This window comes from Musca domestica, unplaced genomic scaffold (genome assembly GCF_030504385.1).
Source record: "Musca domestica strain aabys unplaced genomic scaffold, Musca_domestica.polishedcontigs.V.1.1 12, whole genome shotgun sequence".
NCBI lineage: Eukaryota > Metazoa > Arthropoda > Insecta > Diptera > Muscidae > Musca > Musca domestica.
In genome coordinates, this window is record NW_026712155.1 from 13,349,918 (window position 1) to 13,366,322 (window position 16,405).

General features: G+C 35.9%; 4 protein-coding genes and 1 non-coding gene across 10 annotated transcripts; 3 read left to right on the forward strand and 2 right to left on the reverse strand.

Moving 5' to 3' along the window:
- Positions 1-1,244: 1,244 nt before the first annotated feature.
- On the forward strand, positions 1,245-2,866 carry LOC101897446 (RAB6A-GEF complex partner protein 2). Its single transcript, XM_005178462.4, has 3 exons — positions 1,245-1,699; positions 1,760-2,031; positions 2,093-2,866. The coding sequence occupies exons 1-3, from the start codon at positions 1,354-1,356 to the stop codon at positions 2,759-2,761; spliced, it is 1,287 nt and encodes a 428-aa protein (XP_005178519.1). The 5' UTR covers positions 1,245-1,353; the 3' UTR covers positions 2,762-2,866.
- On the reverse strand, positions 2,858-3,917 carry LOC101897614 (RNA transcription, translation and transport factor protein). Its single transcript, XM_005178463.4, has 3 exons — positions 3,770-3,917; positions 3,385-3,711; positions 2,858-3,326 (listed from the first exon to the last, which is right to left on the reverse strand). Exons 1-3 carry the CDS (start codon positions 3,828-3,830, stop codon positions 2,971-2,973), a joined length of 744 nt encoding a protein of 247 aa, XP_005178520.1. The 5' UTR covers positions 3,831-3,917; the 3' UTR covers positions 2,858-2,970.
- Positions 3,918-4,868: 951 nt separating this feature from the next.
- On the forward strand, positions 4,869-5,893 carry LOC131800658 (RRP15-like protein). Its single transcript, XM_059118242.1, has 2 exons — positions 4,869-5,009; positions 5,067-5,893. The coding sequence occupies exons 1-2, from the start codon at positions 4,967-4,969 to the stop codon at positions 5,801-5,803; spliced, it is 780 nt and encodes a 259-aa protein (XP_058974225.1). The 5' UTR covers positions 4,869-4,966; the 3' UTR covers positions 5,804-5,893.
- On the reverse strand, positions 5,800-6,427 carry LOC105261506 (uncharacterized). Its single transcript, XR_009341489.1, has 3 exons — positions 6,318-6,427; positions 6,026-6,252; positions 5,800-5,967 (listed from the first exon to the last, which is right to left on the reverse strand). It is a non-coding gene; the product is annotated as an uncharacterized LOC105261506 (transcript).
- A 1,097-nt stretch (positions 6,428-7,524) lies between these two features.
- On the forward strand, positions 7,525-15,706 carry LOC101898121 (putative leucine-rich repeat-containing protein DDB_G0290503). Of its 6 annotated transcripts, none has more exons than XM_005178465.4 (6): positions 7,525-7,661; positions 11,948-14,270; positions 14,484-14,579; positions 14,867-15,322; positions 15,385-15,504; positions 15,570-15,706. In XM_005178465.4, exons 2-6 carry the CDS (start codon positions 12,066-12,068, stop codon positions 15,576-15,578), a joined length of 2,886 nt encoding a protein of 961 aa, XP_005178522.1. In that variant the 5' UTR covers positions 7,525-7,661; positions 11,948-12,065; the 3' UTR covers positions 15,579-15,706. The 6 variants fall into 6 exon arrangements, with proteins under 6 accessions (XP_005178522.1, XP_058974213.1, XP_058974215.1 ...); XM_059118230.1 differs by lacking the exon at positions 7,525-7,661 and adding an exon at positions 11,252-11,439; XM_059118232.1 differs by lacking the exon at positions 7,525-7,661 and adding an exon at positions 11,252-11,439 and having other exon boundaries at positions 14,484-14,570.
- Positions 15,707-16,405: the final 699 nt, after the last annotated feature.

Here is a 16,405-nt window from a genome sequence, read left to right on the forward strand (position 1 = left end):
TGTCGCATCAAGATGAACTAGTTCAAAAGAATTATTCAGTGAAAGGAAGCGAAATGAACTAGTTCAAATGAATTATTCAATGAAATGAACTGATGGAATCAATGCATAGTAAAGCTGTGTAATGCATGACTCAATAAGAGAGGTTGTTCAACTTCAAAGAAACTAAAAAAAATGCAACTCTGTGCTGGAGTCTTATAGTGTCAAATAGATTTTTAAATATGCAACAGTTGGTTTTGCTTATTTTTCACTTTTTGACAAAATGCTTATATAGGGGAAACCCCGCGGGAAATGAATGGAATTTCGGGGTAATTCCACAAGATTGAATCAAAAATAGTAGAACTATACAGTTTTATCACAAAATTGTACCATTTGCTAACAATTCCGTCGAAAATTTGCATTTATTTTGCAATAAAATTTGATATAATTGCAAATTATTATATTTTTTATTCAAAACAATACACAAAATGAGTGTATGTTTTGACAGAATAATGCTAGGAACACAATTGGAGCGAACGACGAATTTTTTCGCGGCGTATGTTCGTCGTCAAAAATAAAAACCATATGTGTATATGGAAGTGCACACAATCACGGCGCCGGCGAAAATTTCGTCGGTCGCCGCGAACTCAATTAGCTTTATTTCTATTTCATACGCCGGCGAACGGCGACAAAACAGTACAAGGTGGCCATACTTGTACGAATTTTATGTGTATTAGTAAATAAAGTTACTTTTTACTTAAAAATTTGTTATGGTCACTCTACTATCTGTTATTCGTATAAAAAAACATAAATAATTTGTTTATTTATTTGTGCACTTGCACCTGAGTGAAGATGGATATCAGTGAATTTATAATAGAGAAGATGGATATAACTGAAATTATAATAGAGAACGTAAAGAATTATGAGTTCTTGTATAATTTTCATTGTAGTCAACAAATGAGCAAAAAGGAAACAACTTCATCAGCTGTTTTATAATTTCGTCGGTATTGTGTTCCATACGACGAATTTTCGCGGCTCTTTTTGTCGCCGCGTAGGGCGAAATTCGTCGTTCGCTCCAATTGTGTTCCTAGCATAAGGGCACAAAAAGAAAAATTGTATTTAGGGGCTAGCTTTGTTCTACCTTTTGTAATTATGCCATGGTCTGTTCCATAATCCATCTAGCAATTTCTAATTTTTTTTTCGATTTCATAAAGGGAAAATCGGTTATCGAAGCACCATGAACTTGTCTTATCGATTATTATCAACATTGTTATCATCACGCAGGCAATGGATATTTAATAAATTTAATTATATTCTCATTGTAATGGATATTTAACAAGTTTAACAAGTACATAGTTCTTATTGGAGAAACATAAAATGATCGAAATCAAAGCAAAATTGGTCAGAGCTGATTCACCTATATATGCCACGGGTGAACATGTTGAGTGTCTGATCGAGTTTACCAATAGAATTCCCTCAACAACAAATAATGGTGTTGACAATAGTACAGTGGAAAATCTTGCTTGGGCATCGGTGCAATTGCACTGCTATCGCAAAACAAATGTAAATATTGGACCCAAAGATAAAATGTTGGAGCTGAGTGAAATGGTGGGTAAGACCGCATTGGATGCTGTGACACAAGCACCGGGTGATATTGTCATAGCCACAAAACCAAAAATATTGTTTTGTGATCTTAAGCTGCAGCCAAATGAATCAAAGATATGTAAGTAAGATAAGCAACAGGATATATAAATAAAATCCGGTAATCTTCACATTTTCTTAGATTTTTTCAATGAGCTCATTCCAAGAGATGGACCTCCAACGTACCGGGGACACGATATCAAGTATTTCTATAAACTGACCATAGCAACGCAAAGGGTAAAATGTAAAGTTCAAACATTGACCGTGCCACTTCGAGTGCTGCCAATACCCTTGATAGCTCGTCCAGATGAACTACCAATCACCGAGGAAACAAATGATGAATTGGCCCCAACAAATCCCTTTGTAGAAAAGAAAGAAGTTACTGAATTGGAAATATCATGGCATCATTTGAAGGTAGTGCACTGAATAGCTTTCGTTTTGATAAAAATTAAACGAACATATTTTTCCTTTGCAGAATGTAACAGCAAGACGAGCACCAAAATTCTACAGAATATCAAATAAACGTGGATTTGTGGGCAGATTTTGCCTTTTTAAACCGTCCTACAAGTTGGGAGAAGATATTGTGGGAAGTTTGGATTTTGCCAACTGCAAAGTACGCTGTGTACAGTTCTCGGTGAAACTACAATCACAGGAAATTCTTTTAAATATGTCAGACAATAAATTCTCTAACAATGACTTTAATGACAACTCGTCCGTTAACTCTTTGGATTTGGCCAGTGTTGCTAGCGGTGTGGGATCGGAGTATATGCACAAGTCTTCCACTTCAGCTAGCTCTAAGGACAATGATGCAAATGTAGAGCCAACAGGAAAGGTTACCACACATGCCATTAGTCATCAGGTCAGCTATGCTACCATGCAGACTCAAGTTGTAGTACCCATACCTCTGCATATTACACCATCTTTTCGTACCGATTGTGTGGAGGTTAAGTGGAGATTACACTTTGAGTTTGTCACCAGTACAATGATGGATTTCGGAGTGCCAAATCCAGAAGTTGGCGAGCTACAGGCTCCAACTGAAATACCAGTGGAGACAATGGTCTGGAATTTACCAATAACCATATATCCAGCCAATCCATTACAAATATATGCACCTTCGCAAATTCATACGCTGCTTATTAAGTAAGCAGAAAATATTGCAACTTAGCCAGTAAGAAGTACATTCAAATAAAATACTTATTTTCTTCTGTATATATTAAACAAAAAAATATATCCATGGTAATTTAATGCATTTTTAGTTTTTTATTTCTTATTTTCATAAATATTGGCCGTTATAAATATGTGCAATCTCGTTTTTCTAAATAAATATCATGTGCAGAGAAACCTTCCTTTCCTTTAAAATCCTACCTTACCCAGCTTGGTATCTGTTTTGGGATTGGCTGTAACATTTTGCACAGCAACAATGGTTTCATTAATGCGTGTCTGTAGCTCTCGCAAACTTTGAATTTGCAACAGACGCAAAATTCTCACTGGATAATCAAGACTGTTGTCATCGGGTGCAACAATATCGTTGCCCTTTTCAAAGGGGAAGGGTGTTCCTACGACAGCTGGTCGGTTTCTAACATCCGGGGCCATACGTTCTTTGACAATGCGAGCAATAGCTTCCAATTGCAGCAAATGATTGGGGTGATGGGGTACTTTCAGCTTTGCTGCCATAGATCTCACGCCAGCGATGAAATCTTTGTGTTGGACTAATTCGGAAAAAATAAATTAATTTTATTTAAATGCAAATATATTCCATTAACTTACAATCCATATTATCGAAAAAGTTTTCATTCTGTATGCTAGGTTTAATGGATTTGCTACTTTGCTCGGCCACTTTTTCACCACTTAAGTCCTTGTAGGCTTCAGGAGCATCCAAAAATTCCAAACGTATAGCATAACTGAGTATCCACGACAATTCTTCTAGGGGTGTTTCAAGTGTTGGCATACCCAGATCCTGTTTATATTGCTCATAAGCGGCCTCCCATTTCACTGTGTCATCAACTCTGCGCAGTGGTTCACGGTCTTCGATTTTGTATGTTCGAATCTTCTGGTCTTCCAACCATAAAACTGTGCTAGCAAAAACTTTTCGATCTGCAATAAGTTTCAGTTAGTCAAGAAGATTATTTCAAATGGAGGTTTGAAAACTTGCCATTATAATCTAATTTATCAGGAGTTGGGTGTTCCAAGGCCTCTAGCTTTAATTTCAACATATTTCAATAGTTTTATGAGGAAATGAAGGCAAGGCAGACACACACACAAAACGCCGGCGAATGAAGCCAATAAGATTAGGGTTCTATAGTTTGATTTTGATCTAATCGACTACGGACGAATTTTGGCCTCCTAATTAATTATCGATTTTTAGCTACGTCCATGGTCAATCACGGCGAATTCAATAACATTTGTTAATGTCCACACACAAAATGCCGAAAAGCATGGCCTAAAGCATGGTAGAGGAATATAGGTAGACGCATCGACACAGCTGCTAGGACAATGAACTGTCAAACTAATTTTAAAATTGAAAATTTTGAATGAAAACTTATACAAATTTGTATAAATTGTTGAAAAACATGTATTATAATAACCTCCGAATGACGCCGTATAAGAAAACATAAAAATCTACTTGTATTTGAAAATATATTTAAAATGTTTTGACATATGAATGTTCCCTAGCGTTGATGCATCTACCTCTAATCTTCTACCATGGCCTAAAGGAAGGAAGGGATAATAGACTATTCGAATAAAATTATATGGGATAATTGTGATAACTGTGTTGTGTTCCAAAACTGCAAAAATGTAAAACTTTTTAGTACAATAACCGATTGTTCTTTTATGATATCGAAATAAAGGAAACCTAGTAGATTCTTGCAGGTTCTGGAACAGAGCAATTCTTCAAGTCATGGAACGGAGCAATTACAAAAATTTTAGTATGATAACTGATTTTCTTTCATGACATTGGAAAAAATGCATAATTCGTCGATTTTTGCAGGCTCTGGAATAAAGCAAAAAATGACATTTCAGGAGCCGGAGTTACTTAAACTAATTGAGAAAAAATTAATGTTATTAATTATTTCGGAGGAATGGAAACCAGTACTAAAAATGTTATGAAATACAGCATATGTCCATAAACACACTTCCTTCCAAATAAATCCTGCAGCATCTGCGTTTCGAACAATGTCATGACTAGGGAAATAAAAAAATAGCTTTGGCAACCTTTTTGCTTTAATCAGTTATCATGAGTCGATGCTCGACCTTCTCATCCCTACTGAATTTGACGTATCCACATACACGTGAATTTATTTGTAAACATTGACTGACCCACAAGGCAACGCAAGGAACAGATATACAAATGGCCCTGCTCGGATTAAAGAAAAAACAGCCCAAAGAGCATGGTATGGAAACACGGAATCATTTTTAAAAACATATTTTACACTAGCACTCATTTTCAGTTACAGATTCCGAAGCTAGCCAGGAAGATAATTCCACCTCGGATGAGGCATCATCATCAGATGGGGAAACTCAACAGGCCGGTAACAGCGGTTGGGCCGATTCCATAGCTAAAGTTCTTAGTACTTCAAAGCCAAAAACGAAAAAGACCCTAGTACTATCCCGAGCAAAGAAAATCAAACCCGAGGATAAGGCAAAAGTCAAAGAAGATTATGGTTTTGAAATTGAAGGTGAAATAAAGAAAGAAGAAATCAAAAAAGAAAAAGAGGAACCAGAAGATGTTAAACCGCCTAAAAATCAAAAACTCGAACTACGTGTCAAACCATCTTGGAAGGATATAGAACGTGAAAGAGCCTTGCGAAAAGTGGCCACCAAGGGTGTTGTTCAACTATTCAATGCGGTACGCATGCAGCAAAGAGATTTGGAACATCAGTTGGAAGAAGCTGGGCCATTGGATAGTCGGCGGGAAGCTGTATTGAAAAATATTGACAAACGTAAATTTTTAGATGTGTTAATGGGAGGCAAACGGGCCAAATCCGAAGCTGTCGACAATCCCGTCAAGAATGAACTCAAAAATGAAGACGAGAGCAGCGACGAGGAGTATGACAATAAGAAAAAGAAATCCGAATGGAGTGTGCTGCAAGATGATTTTATGACTAACAAAAAGAATAAGCATTGGGATGAAGAAGACGAGGATGAAGACGATGGAAATAACTCCATTGAAAGTGATGATGATTAATGTTAAGAATCCGTTTTTTTATAGTAGCTTCTTATTTAATAATATTTACAAATATATGTGTTTACAAATTAGTTTTGTAGCAAACTGGAATTATGACTGGTCACTTTTTGTTGATTTTAAAAACTCCATGTTTAATAACCGAGCAGCACCCAGCATGACAGCACCTTTAATGGAATAAATGGAATTAGGGGGATTTGGCACAACATTTAAATTGAAACTTACTTATGGATATGATTTTCATGATATTTCTTTCCATGGGTTTACGTCGCCCAGCTTGATGAAATATATACGCCCCCATGCCCATTACGCCAAATCCACTTATTAATCGGCAGGGCAAGCAATCTTCCGTTTGATTTGACATGGTTTAGTATTTACTCCTTGGTTATTGAAAAAAAAAAACAGTGTAGAGCGAACAAATGTGGAGAACATGGTGTAATCACAAGGTGTTCCTGCAAATTTAAAAAACCAGATGAAATGTCAAAACTTGTTTACACTTTGTTGGCTATTTGTTTACCTTTTGTTCGGTGATTTCAATCGCAATAATACATTTTGACATTAAATTTGGTAGCAAGCTGTCTTGGCGATGGTATCTGCCATGACCGATAAGACCAGCTGATATCATCCGTGTTGTCAAAATGCATGCCATTATGGATTAAACGTATGAAATTGTAAACAACTTCGTATGAGGAAATCTAAATATATTATTTATATATATTAATTTATAAATGTTGTTTTCGCCAGTGCCTCTTCTGCGACAACACGTGTCACCATGGGTGGGCGAGGTTGACACTTGGAAAGGACGGGCCATGGTACAATAAGGAGGTAGAACAGCTTTTTTTATATTTTTCCTCATTTTTAGAATTAGTAAATAGGCGCGAAAAATGAATGAAATGCCTGGATTTTCACTCAAATATATGATCCAAACTATTCAAGCTTTCAATTTCATGACTAAACAGGTTAATAGCTTTAACGCGCGAGCCGCAATGTACGTGACTTCCAATCATTGGTTTTGAAAATATTCTCATTGTCAAAATTTATATTCATAAATCCATTTTATATACAAAAATCAGAAAATGGAACCTATGTGGTGAAATTTGACAAGGTAAATTACAACTTTTTTAAAACTATTCATTTGACAGCATCTCGTTGTCAAAATTTATATTTATATGAAATGAAATGAAAGTAATCAGAGATAGGAACCTTTTTTATTCAGTAAAATTTGAAAGGTAAATTACAGAAAATGCAGAGATGGATAGTCGTATTTGAAATGAAAAACACTATCAAATTTAACTGAATTGCTATTCAATCTCTGAATTATGTATGTCAATTGGTCTATTCCAGAACTGCAAGAATGTAAAACTTTTTACTACCATAACCGATTTTCCCTTTATGATATCGAAAAAATTGCAAAAATAGTAAATTCTTGCATGTTGTGGAACAAAGCATATTTAAACTAAATTTATATTTGACAACATCTCATAGTCAAAATGTATATTCATGAATCCATTGTATATAAACAAATCCAAGATAGGAACTTGTTTGCAATGCACTTAAGTTAGACAAGGTAAACCATAAAAATGCTTGGCAGAAGCTCAATTCTTTTTCTATAAAAATGTGAAAGGAACAATGCTACATATTTTCCAATCGACTCTGACATTAAGAAGAAAATATCGATACCATCGACCCTCGTCATCGATTGTTTGCCACCTCTTATTGTCATTGTCTTTCTCTCAATCCATTTGAATAACCAAACAAAAAAATACGTAACCGATAAACGACACACAGTAATCGGTAATCTTCAAGCGAGACAAGTTTTTAGTTTTTTTCATTTTAGTTAATAAAATACAACAGGAAAAATGTAAGTAAATAACAGGAAGCTAATTTCTTTTCGTAATTTCGTTGTAATTTCATTAAGTGATAAAGAAAACCAAATGAAATTAAAAAATTCTATCTTTTTTTGGGGATATTCAGTTATATGTGCCATCGTTTTCATTTTTCATGGCGGTGAAGCCGAATGAAAAAAAAGAAATAAAACGAATCCAATGAAAATGGAAACTAAAAGAATATTTGGAAAGTAATTATTCTTTCAATTACTTTTAAAAAAAAAAAAATCGAATAAGAAAACGCTAATGCAATTTCTTGGAGTGAGTGATTTTTTAAAAATAATAAGAAAAAAATATGAAAATTACATGGAAGATTGCATACGTTGCCGTCGCCCTTTTTCTCATAAAAGATGATGTGTATATACGGGTATTTATATATTAAGCCTACAAGTTTTTTTTCGGCAAAAACTTGATTTTGATTGAACAATTCTCTGAAATATGTACTGATTTGCAGTTATGTGGCATTTGTTGGGATTGGTTTATGAAGTTTTTTTTTTTTCAATTTAATTGAGCATGATTCATGCTAAGTTTAGACGTTTTCAAGTTATCATCGGGTTTGGTTGAATCAAGATTCTTGTGGCCCAGACAAATATTGATGGTTTCCGATGTAGTTCGAACGATTATTATGTTTAAACTAAGAGAAAATGACATTCATGTTGTTTTTTTTGTGATTTTTTAATTGTGCCACACATTGGAAAGACCAAAAAAATAGAAAATCCTATGCAAACAAAGTCCATATAGGTTAAATACATGTACATACTAATGTTGTATGTATGTACAGCAATACAGCAAGAGCCCCCGTAGTAGTATATGGACAAGTACTACTACTGACTGTTGTGTTGTTGTTGTGTTATTGTTGGTTGGTTGGATGGATGGTACTTATCAACGTGGCAAACTTGCAACATTCGTTGTTGTCGTTGTCGTTCTTTTTCTCTTGCGAGATATTTATGACACTGGGCGACAAAAAATCCCAAGTGTTGTGTTTATAATTATTACACATTACAAATTTGTTGATTAGTGTAAAAACGAAATGTGTGTGTGTGTTTTCTTTTTGTTGAATCATACGCATTGCATTTTGGCAAACATTGCATTTGTATGACATATGCAAAAGACAACATATGCCTAAAAAAATTAATTAATTTCGTCTCAACATTCCTTAAAATAATGCTGTAAAATACACAATAATCCAATATTTGTCTTAATGTAATTGTATTGCAATCGTATCTGGAATTTAAACATGAAAGCCGCGTTGAGGAGCTGCTGTTTAAACAAAAGTATTTTTGCGAATATTTAATTTGTTTGGAGCAACAACCTTGACGTTGTTAAATTCGTTATTTTTGTGAATATTTTAAATGGGAATTTCATCGCCATTGCTGTGCTTTCTTCAAATCTGTTGGTTGTGTTTTTACATTTGCTGCTGGTTGGCACGTCGATGCTGCCGCCGATGATGATGAGGTCAGTGAATGTAGATAATATATTGTGGGATTCGTTTCTTTTCTTCGCACAAAAACCTGTTTCTTTTCCTAGGCAAAGATGACAGTCTTAACCCTTTTTTGGTGGAGAGTTGATTGCAAGTGCCACAAAAGAGTTTTGGAGTCACACACAGAAAGCTGTCTTACATCAACAAACAAGTTTATCGACCAAAAGAAGACCATGAATGTGCTTATTGTCATTCTGAGCGATAGGCAGCAGATAGCAGACTCCCTGGAACTTGTTGAATTTGTAGATATACAGGATTAGCTGTAGTTGCACAAAGTCTTCCAATCTCTTAGAGCTAAAACATCCCCTTTGATGTTACTGTGACAAAAGAATGGAATGCCAAAGGAAGAACGTGGATGTGGTAATTGTCACTCCGAGTGTTAGCCAGCAAATATCATGAAGATTCCGTATGTCATCTAGAAATTGTGAACTGTATATCCATGGGCTTAGCTTTTTCTTTCGAATCTCTAGGAGCTTACCATCCATCTTGATGTTACTGTTTCAGAAACTTAGCCAAGTTTAAGGAGCTTATTATGGGACTAATTTTGTAATAAAGCATTACCCTTTATGTTGTTAGGTAGTTAAATTATATTATCTTCAGATTTCAGGATTTTAGAGAAGACTTCTGACTTTGTACCCTGTCATAAGTTGGACCGTATAGCGGTAATTGTCACTAGTCTAGTTCTCTCTATATCTGGGATTATACGTATTGCTACATCAGAGTAGTTATGTATAGAAGTTTTTGGAAACGTCAATCTATTGTCAATTTTTAAAATTTTACTTAAATGTGTATTATGTCCGCAGGACTTTTGGTATTGAAAATGGGCCATGTAGGTCTACGTTTTGACATAGCCCCCATGGTACCTTGGTAATTTAAGCGACATTATTCACCGGAATTGTTTCAAACTTTTTATTTGAAGTTCATAATGGATACTACAGCCTATGACAGAAAATTGTCCGTGCAGGCCCACGCCTTCGTATAGCCTCCATATAACGGTATCTCCCGATATTAGGTATTTTGATGATTTTAGCGAGATTATTCACTGGAAATGTTTCAAATTTAGTATTTGAAGTTCGCAATGGATACTACAGACTATGACAGAAAATTGTCTGTGCAGGTATACGTTTTGGTATAGCCCCCATATAACGGCACCTCCCGATATTTGGTATTTTGAGGCTTTTTAGCGACATTATTCACCGTAATTATTTCAAATTTGGTATTTGAAGTTCATATTGGATACTACAGCCTATGACCGTGCAGATCCACGTTTTCATATAGTCCCTATATAAAAAAATCGGTTAATAACGTAGCTAAAATTATCAAAATACCGAATATAGGGAGGTAATATTCGGTATTTTTATGATTTTATCTACATTATTCACCGATTTTTTTCTCAAGTTTCCTATTTGAATATTGTAACGATTTATGACAAAAGAAAAAACTTCCCTATGTTAATATATCATTTAGCCCGAGTCTTCAGTTTTTCTACAGGTTTCTTGCAGCATTTTAGTGGTATTGGACCCAGCTTTTTTGGTTCCTCCAAATTTCTTCGCTGATATCTCAAGGAAAACATAATCTTCATTAATTTCTCTTAGATATTACCTCAACTATTTCACCATAAAACTATGTCGGATTACCGATTTTCCTTGCCCCCTTCTCTCCTAAAAGCTCTTACTTTGTTGCTGCATGCAAGCGCTGAATCTCATGAAATTTCTTTGTTTGATTACCTAAAAGCAAAACGAAATGTTATTAATCTTTGGCATATTGATTAAGGCCCAAACTGTCAAAAATATAATCAAGTATTTTTTATATTCATCTTATCTCTTAAGAATGTACGTACATTATTGATTTCCGTAATTTAATAAAATTTCCTCAATTTTCATTTATGGTGCTTCATGGGTTAAAAATAAAAATGCACAGCGAAAAAACAAGAGATAAACAAGTTTTTTGTTTGTTAAATACTTGTGGTAACTTTCTTCGTCATTTGGTGTGAAATATTTTCTTTTTGTTTTATTTCCCTCGCTTGAATACTGTAATTTCATCAATTTGAGTTGCTGCTGCTGCTGCGGGGTCCCATCAGCAAACCTTAACATTAGTGGTTTGTCAGTTGATCTAATAGCACCACAAAATTGTTGCCAGAGAAACAATAATTAAATACCGGCCGGCTTTTTTTTTTACATAAAACATTGTATACACTAACAACTAACAGAGTGCGGTTGTATGTGTGTGGCTGGCTGACTGACTGACTGCGTATGGAACCCACCTCAAAGCAAGTATGTTATGTACGCCTCATCGGCATAGAGTATTAAACATAGTAGACAAATTATCTGTCATTGATGATTCGATGAGAAAAGTGATCCAGGAAAAGAGAGAATTGATTTAATTCGATTCTTTTCATTTGATTTCCATTCATAAACAAAAGAACACGTCATCAAATACAAAAAAGTAAGCTCATGTTCGAGGTTTGATAGAGAAAAGAGAGAGAGAGAGAGTGAGAGGAAGAAGAAAAAATTGTTGCTTGGCAGTTCTTTTTTTTTTAGTCTGCATTTTGCTTGGGCGATCTTTCCGATAAGAAATACCATTTCTTTTTTATTTCCTCTTGGAATATCAACGAGATAAGTTATTTACAATAGTAAGAAAATAACACAACGTTGGGACACCACCGCCACCACCACGCCACCATAGCCTGTAATTGTTTGCAACACTTATCTCCTTTTACCGTTTATGAATCAACAAAAATAGTCACTAATTTTAATTAGTTTTAAATATTTTTTATTTCAGTACATTCCACGTATCAAATTCTAACGTAACTAAGCGCAAAGTAAATAACAAATTGGTTTTGAAACCAAATATCGAAGAATTGGATTCTATTTTTTTGTTTTTCTGAATAAACTATGCAATGATGGATTTACACATTTTTATTGTGATCGCTTGTGTTTTCTTGGCATCGCTTTTGTCGCTGCTGTTCATCAACAAGTTCTTGCGCCGCAAAACGTTTGAAGAAGTTATTGCCGAGAAAAAGGCTCTGACCGAGAAAATATACGGCAAGGAAAAGAATGTGGTGAAAAAGCCCAAAAAGATCTCCCTTAAAAAGGAAATGAAACGAGAGAAACGCCAGCAGCGTTCACGGGAACAACCCGAAGACTCGGATGCCCAATCTGAACAACAGTCGGTGGAAGAAGAACCCCAGGGACTGTCAAAGACTCATGTTGAATTTGAGCCGGATGCAGAAGTTTTGACTTATAACAACCAAACGGCTTCTAGACGCTCCAGTAATGCTGAAAAGGAAAATGTTAACAAGCAAATCAAGGGGGGTAAGAAGGACAAGAAACCCAGCAGCAAAGGTGGCATCTTGGTGCACAAAAATGAGCCGGCCAATGTCAAGGAAAATGTCTCTGCCGAAGCGGCTGCCAATCATTTTGACATTAAAACACCCAAGGATGCTGTTGAACTTAAAAAAGCCGAAAAGAAAGAAGAAAAATCCCAACAGCAGCAGCAACAACAACAGCAACAAAACAAAAAGGATAAATCCAACAAGAAAACAAATGCTTCTAATGAAAATCTACCAACGGTAACAGAGACACCCATTGTTAAGGAAGTCAAACAGGCCGAGGAGAAAATCCGTCAAAACTCCCCCAAAACTTCCCAACAAAAGCAAAAACAACAAAACAAGAAACAAAAAGATTCCAAAGATATTGTGGCCGGACTTGAGAAGTTATCTGAATCCGACACAATTGGAGTATCTTTGCTAATGAATCTCTTCCGCCGAGCAGAACTAAATCGTTCGGAGATACAAATTTTAATCGATTATCTTTTGAATCGCCAACAAGATATGCCCTCTTCGCATTCCGAATGGTCTGATGACATTTGTCAAAAGCTCAAACGACAATTGGAGGAGAAAGAAAAGGCCTTGGCCGAAGAGCTGGAAGCCTCAATTGGTATCCAGGCCAAATTGCGAGAGCTACGCACCGAAATCAACACCGAACGGGCCAGCATGAGCAGCACCATTAAGTCGTACACTGAGAAATTGGCCACAAAAGATCAGGACATTTCCCTTTTGGAACAGAAAATCAAAACTCTTAATGACACCTTGACCCTGGAACGTCAACAGTTCCAGGCCAAGCTAATGCACGAAAAACAAGCTGGCTCTCAAGACATTATGGCTCAGCTGCAGATGTTGCAAAAGGAATTGGCTTTGAAGGATAAATGCATTGCCGAACTGACCTGTATGGTTAATGCCTCGCACCAAGCCGTCGAAGAATCGCAACAGAAAAACGAAATCATCCAAACACAGGCCCAGCAAATACGTGTCTTGGAACAACAACGCGACGAACTGGAACAAGTCTCCAATAATAGAATTTTCGATTTGGAAAAAGCTAACCAATTGGAGACCGAGCTAAGCGAACTTAAATTAGAACTGCGCAACAATCAAAATGCCCTTGAATCTGCTAGATCCGATTTGAAGCAAAGCAATGCTGATGTGGAAGCCCTCAGAAATGAATTGGCTTTGGTGCGCACCAAGGTAATCGCCGACAAACAAAAGGAGATTGACCAATTGCAAGCCCAGAACAATGAGTTGACTCAACAGCTTGTGAATATATCTAGCAAAACTCAAGAGCAGTCCAAGGAGCAAAATGATTTACAGAGCAATCTCAACAATCTGCAGGCTCAAATTGTCGAAAAGCAACGGCTATTGGACGATTCAGAGGCATCCAAAATGCAACTACAAAAACAACTAAACTCCCTCGAGTCGGAGCTTAAACACAAGTCAGTTGAACTGGAGGAATTGCAAAAGTTGGTAGAGGGTCTTAAGTCTGATGTCAGCAGCAAAACTAAAGTACTGCAACAAACCGAACAGCAGGTACAAAATCACCAAGAACTGCAGAAACTGGTGGAAACACTCAAAAGCGAGGTTCAAAAGAAGGACAAACTGTTGCAGGACAATAGCAAGCAGCAAGATGTGCAAAAAATCGTTGAAGCCCTCAAAGAGGACTTGAGCAAAAAGAATGACCAACTGAAGGAAGTCGAAAAGGAATCGGAAAAACTAAGCAAACGCGAAAAGGAGTTGCTGCAACAGCTGCAGGAACAAAAAGAGAAAAACAATGTAAGTAGTAGTAGTAGAGTGCAAGAATTGCAACTACAATATTTCATTTGTCTTCCAAATTGAAAAGCACAAAATTAGCTTTCCTTGAAAGCAATCATTTGTTTCAAACCGAAATCTTCCAGTTTTCATTGCTAACCTAATTTTTGACTTAATGATGCTACTATTTTCTTTGCCGTTCTACTAATAACCAAATAATTTGTGTTTTTGCTTTAGGATTTGCGCACTAAAAACTGGAAATTGGTTGAGGCTTTGCAAAATTCTGAAGCAAAAGTTAGTAAACAAAGCCAAAATTCAATTTTAGTAGGTGTTGTAAGTGCATGACAAATTAAATACTACCTACCCTACCTATTACACTCTATGCCTATCTTCCTTCTTTTCCTATATGCCTTTTTCCATCCAAATGTAATTAAAAGAATTTCTTAAAGAAAAAAAATTGATTTGATCTAAGAAATAGAGATTCTTTTAATTTCGTTATGGATGTGCTATTTGTTGTTGGTATAGACCTAGATAATAGTATTAGTTTTGTTCATGTCACTGTTTTGGGCCCCTATGTGGATGTATAACAAATTTATTTTTCCTTTTCATTCCATGTGTAGCAACAGGAAAAACTGTTATCTTCTGCAGCCAAGAGTGGCAAGACATCAGCATCAGGCCATACGGATGTTGCTAAAGATCAAAAACAATTGCGTGATCTTCTGCAGCGATTGTGTCCCGAGGCAGTTAAAGCTTGTGCCGGCACAGCTCTGTCCGTTACTTTTGATCAGTGGGTTGAGCAGGTCTTGTCGACTCACATTAAACAACAACAACAGCAGCAGCAAGTCAGCAGTAGTCACAAATCTACACAATCATCAAACAACTCACACAACAGTCCTCCTTCCCTCAATCAAAACTCCACACATGCTGCCAACGGCAGTCGGAGTAGCAGTTCCAGCGTTAGTAGCAGTCCCGGATCCGGAGACAACAACAATGACACTGAAAAGTCTGAGTTACTTAAAGAGAATTCAATCCTGCGCGTTCGTATCGACGAGTTAACCAAACTCGCTAGAAAAACTGTAAGTTTCGGCTTTAATAATTTGCCAAAAAGCAAACATTTTTATATGCATACATTTCACAGGAATACACATTATCCGACCTGATGCAGAAAGCCGAGGAGCAGGAAGAACATTGGCGTAGTGTTGTACGTTCTAAAGACGAACAAATTAATACGTTACAATACAAATCTAATGGTCAGCAGGTAAGTTAATTTTTTTGTATTTCCAGTTAATAGTTGACTAATAAATGTTTTTTTTTTTCTTGCAGGACATTTAATGTCTGTCATATTGGAAAAATCTATATATTAAGCACTAAAGTAGTATGCAATAAAAAAAGATACATTAATTCAATTATGATTATATTACAACAGCATAAACAACAGAAAATAATCTAAAAAAATCTAATTGTGTACAATGTGTTGTTTTTTCTTATTGTTATAAGTTATAGCTAGCATGAAAGACAGATGTCTTCTACAGAATGGTGACAAATTTTAAATACTCAAGATTTATAGCCTTTTATTGTAGAGCCTTAATTTGGTATTATGCCAAGGAGATATTCAGAATGTTTTTAGCCACAGAAGAACTTTAAATAGACTTCCACACAGGAAAGGCATTGGAAAAATATTCTTTAAACAAGTTAGATAGTATCAGTCGGTTTTGCCGACAGATGTATAACCCCAGCCTTGAGTTATGATTATTCTAGCTGTTGACCTGACCCTGTATGGGGGAGTTTCCAAAGCAGATGGCCAATTTTGTCCAATTCGATATATTACATATTCATATCAGATTTCTGACTAAGAGAAATATTTAGATATAGCAAGTTGTATAGGAACGCCGACTTGTTTATGACAGATATAAGTATTGGAAATTGTGACCCTTTGTGGTTGAGGTACAAGAACAGGTTGGTAGATGTCTATCATCTTCACAACAGACCGACCGATATATCCCATCTACACTACACATCTTTTGTTAGTAAAAATAATGGGATGTGTCAAATATGAAGAGAACCGTATGCTTATTTCGGATTTAATACCAGAAGGAATGGTCCGATCTCTAGCATCTTTATACAGATCTTGTTTTAATAGAAATGTTGAGACGTGCTAA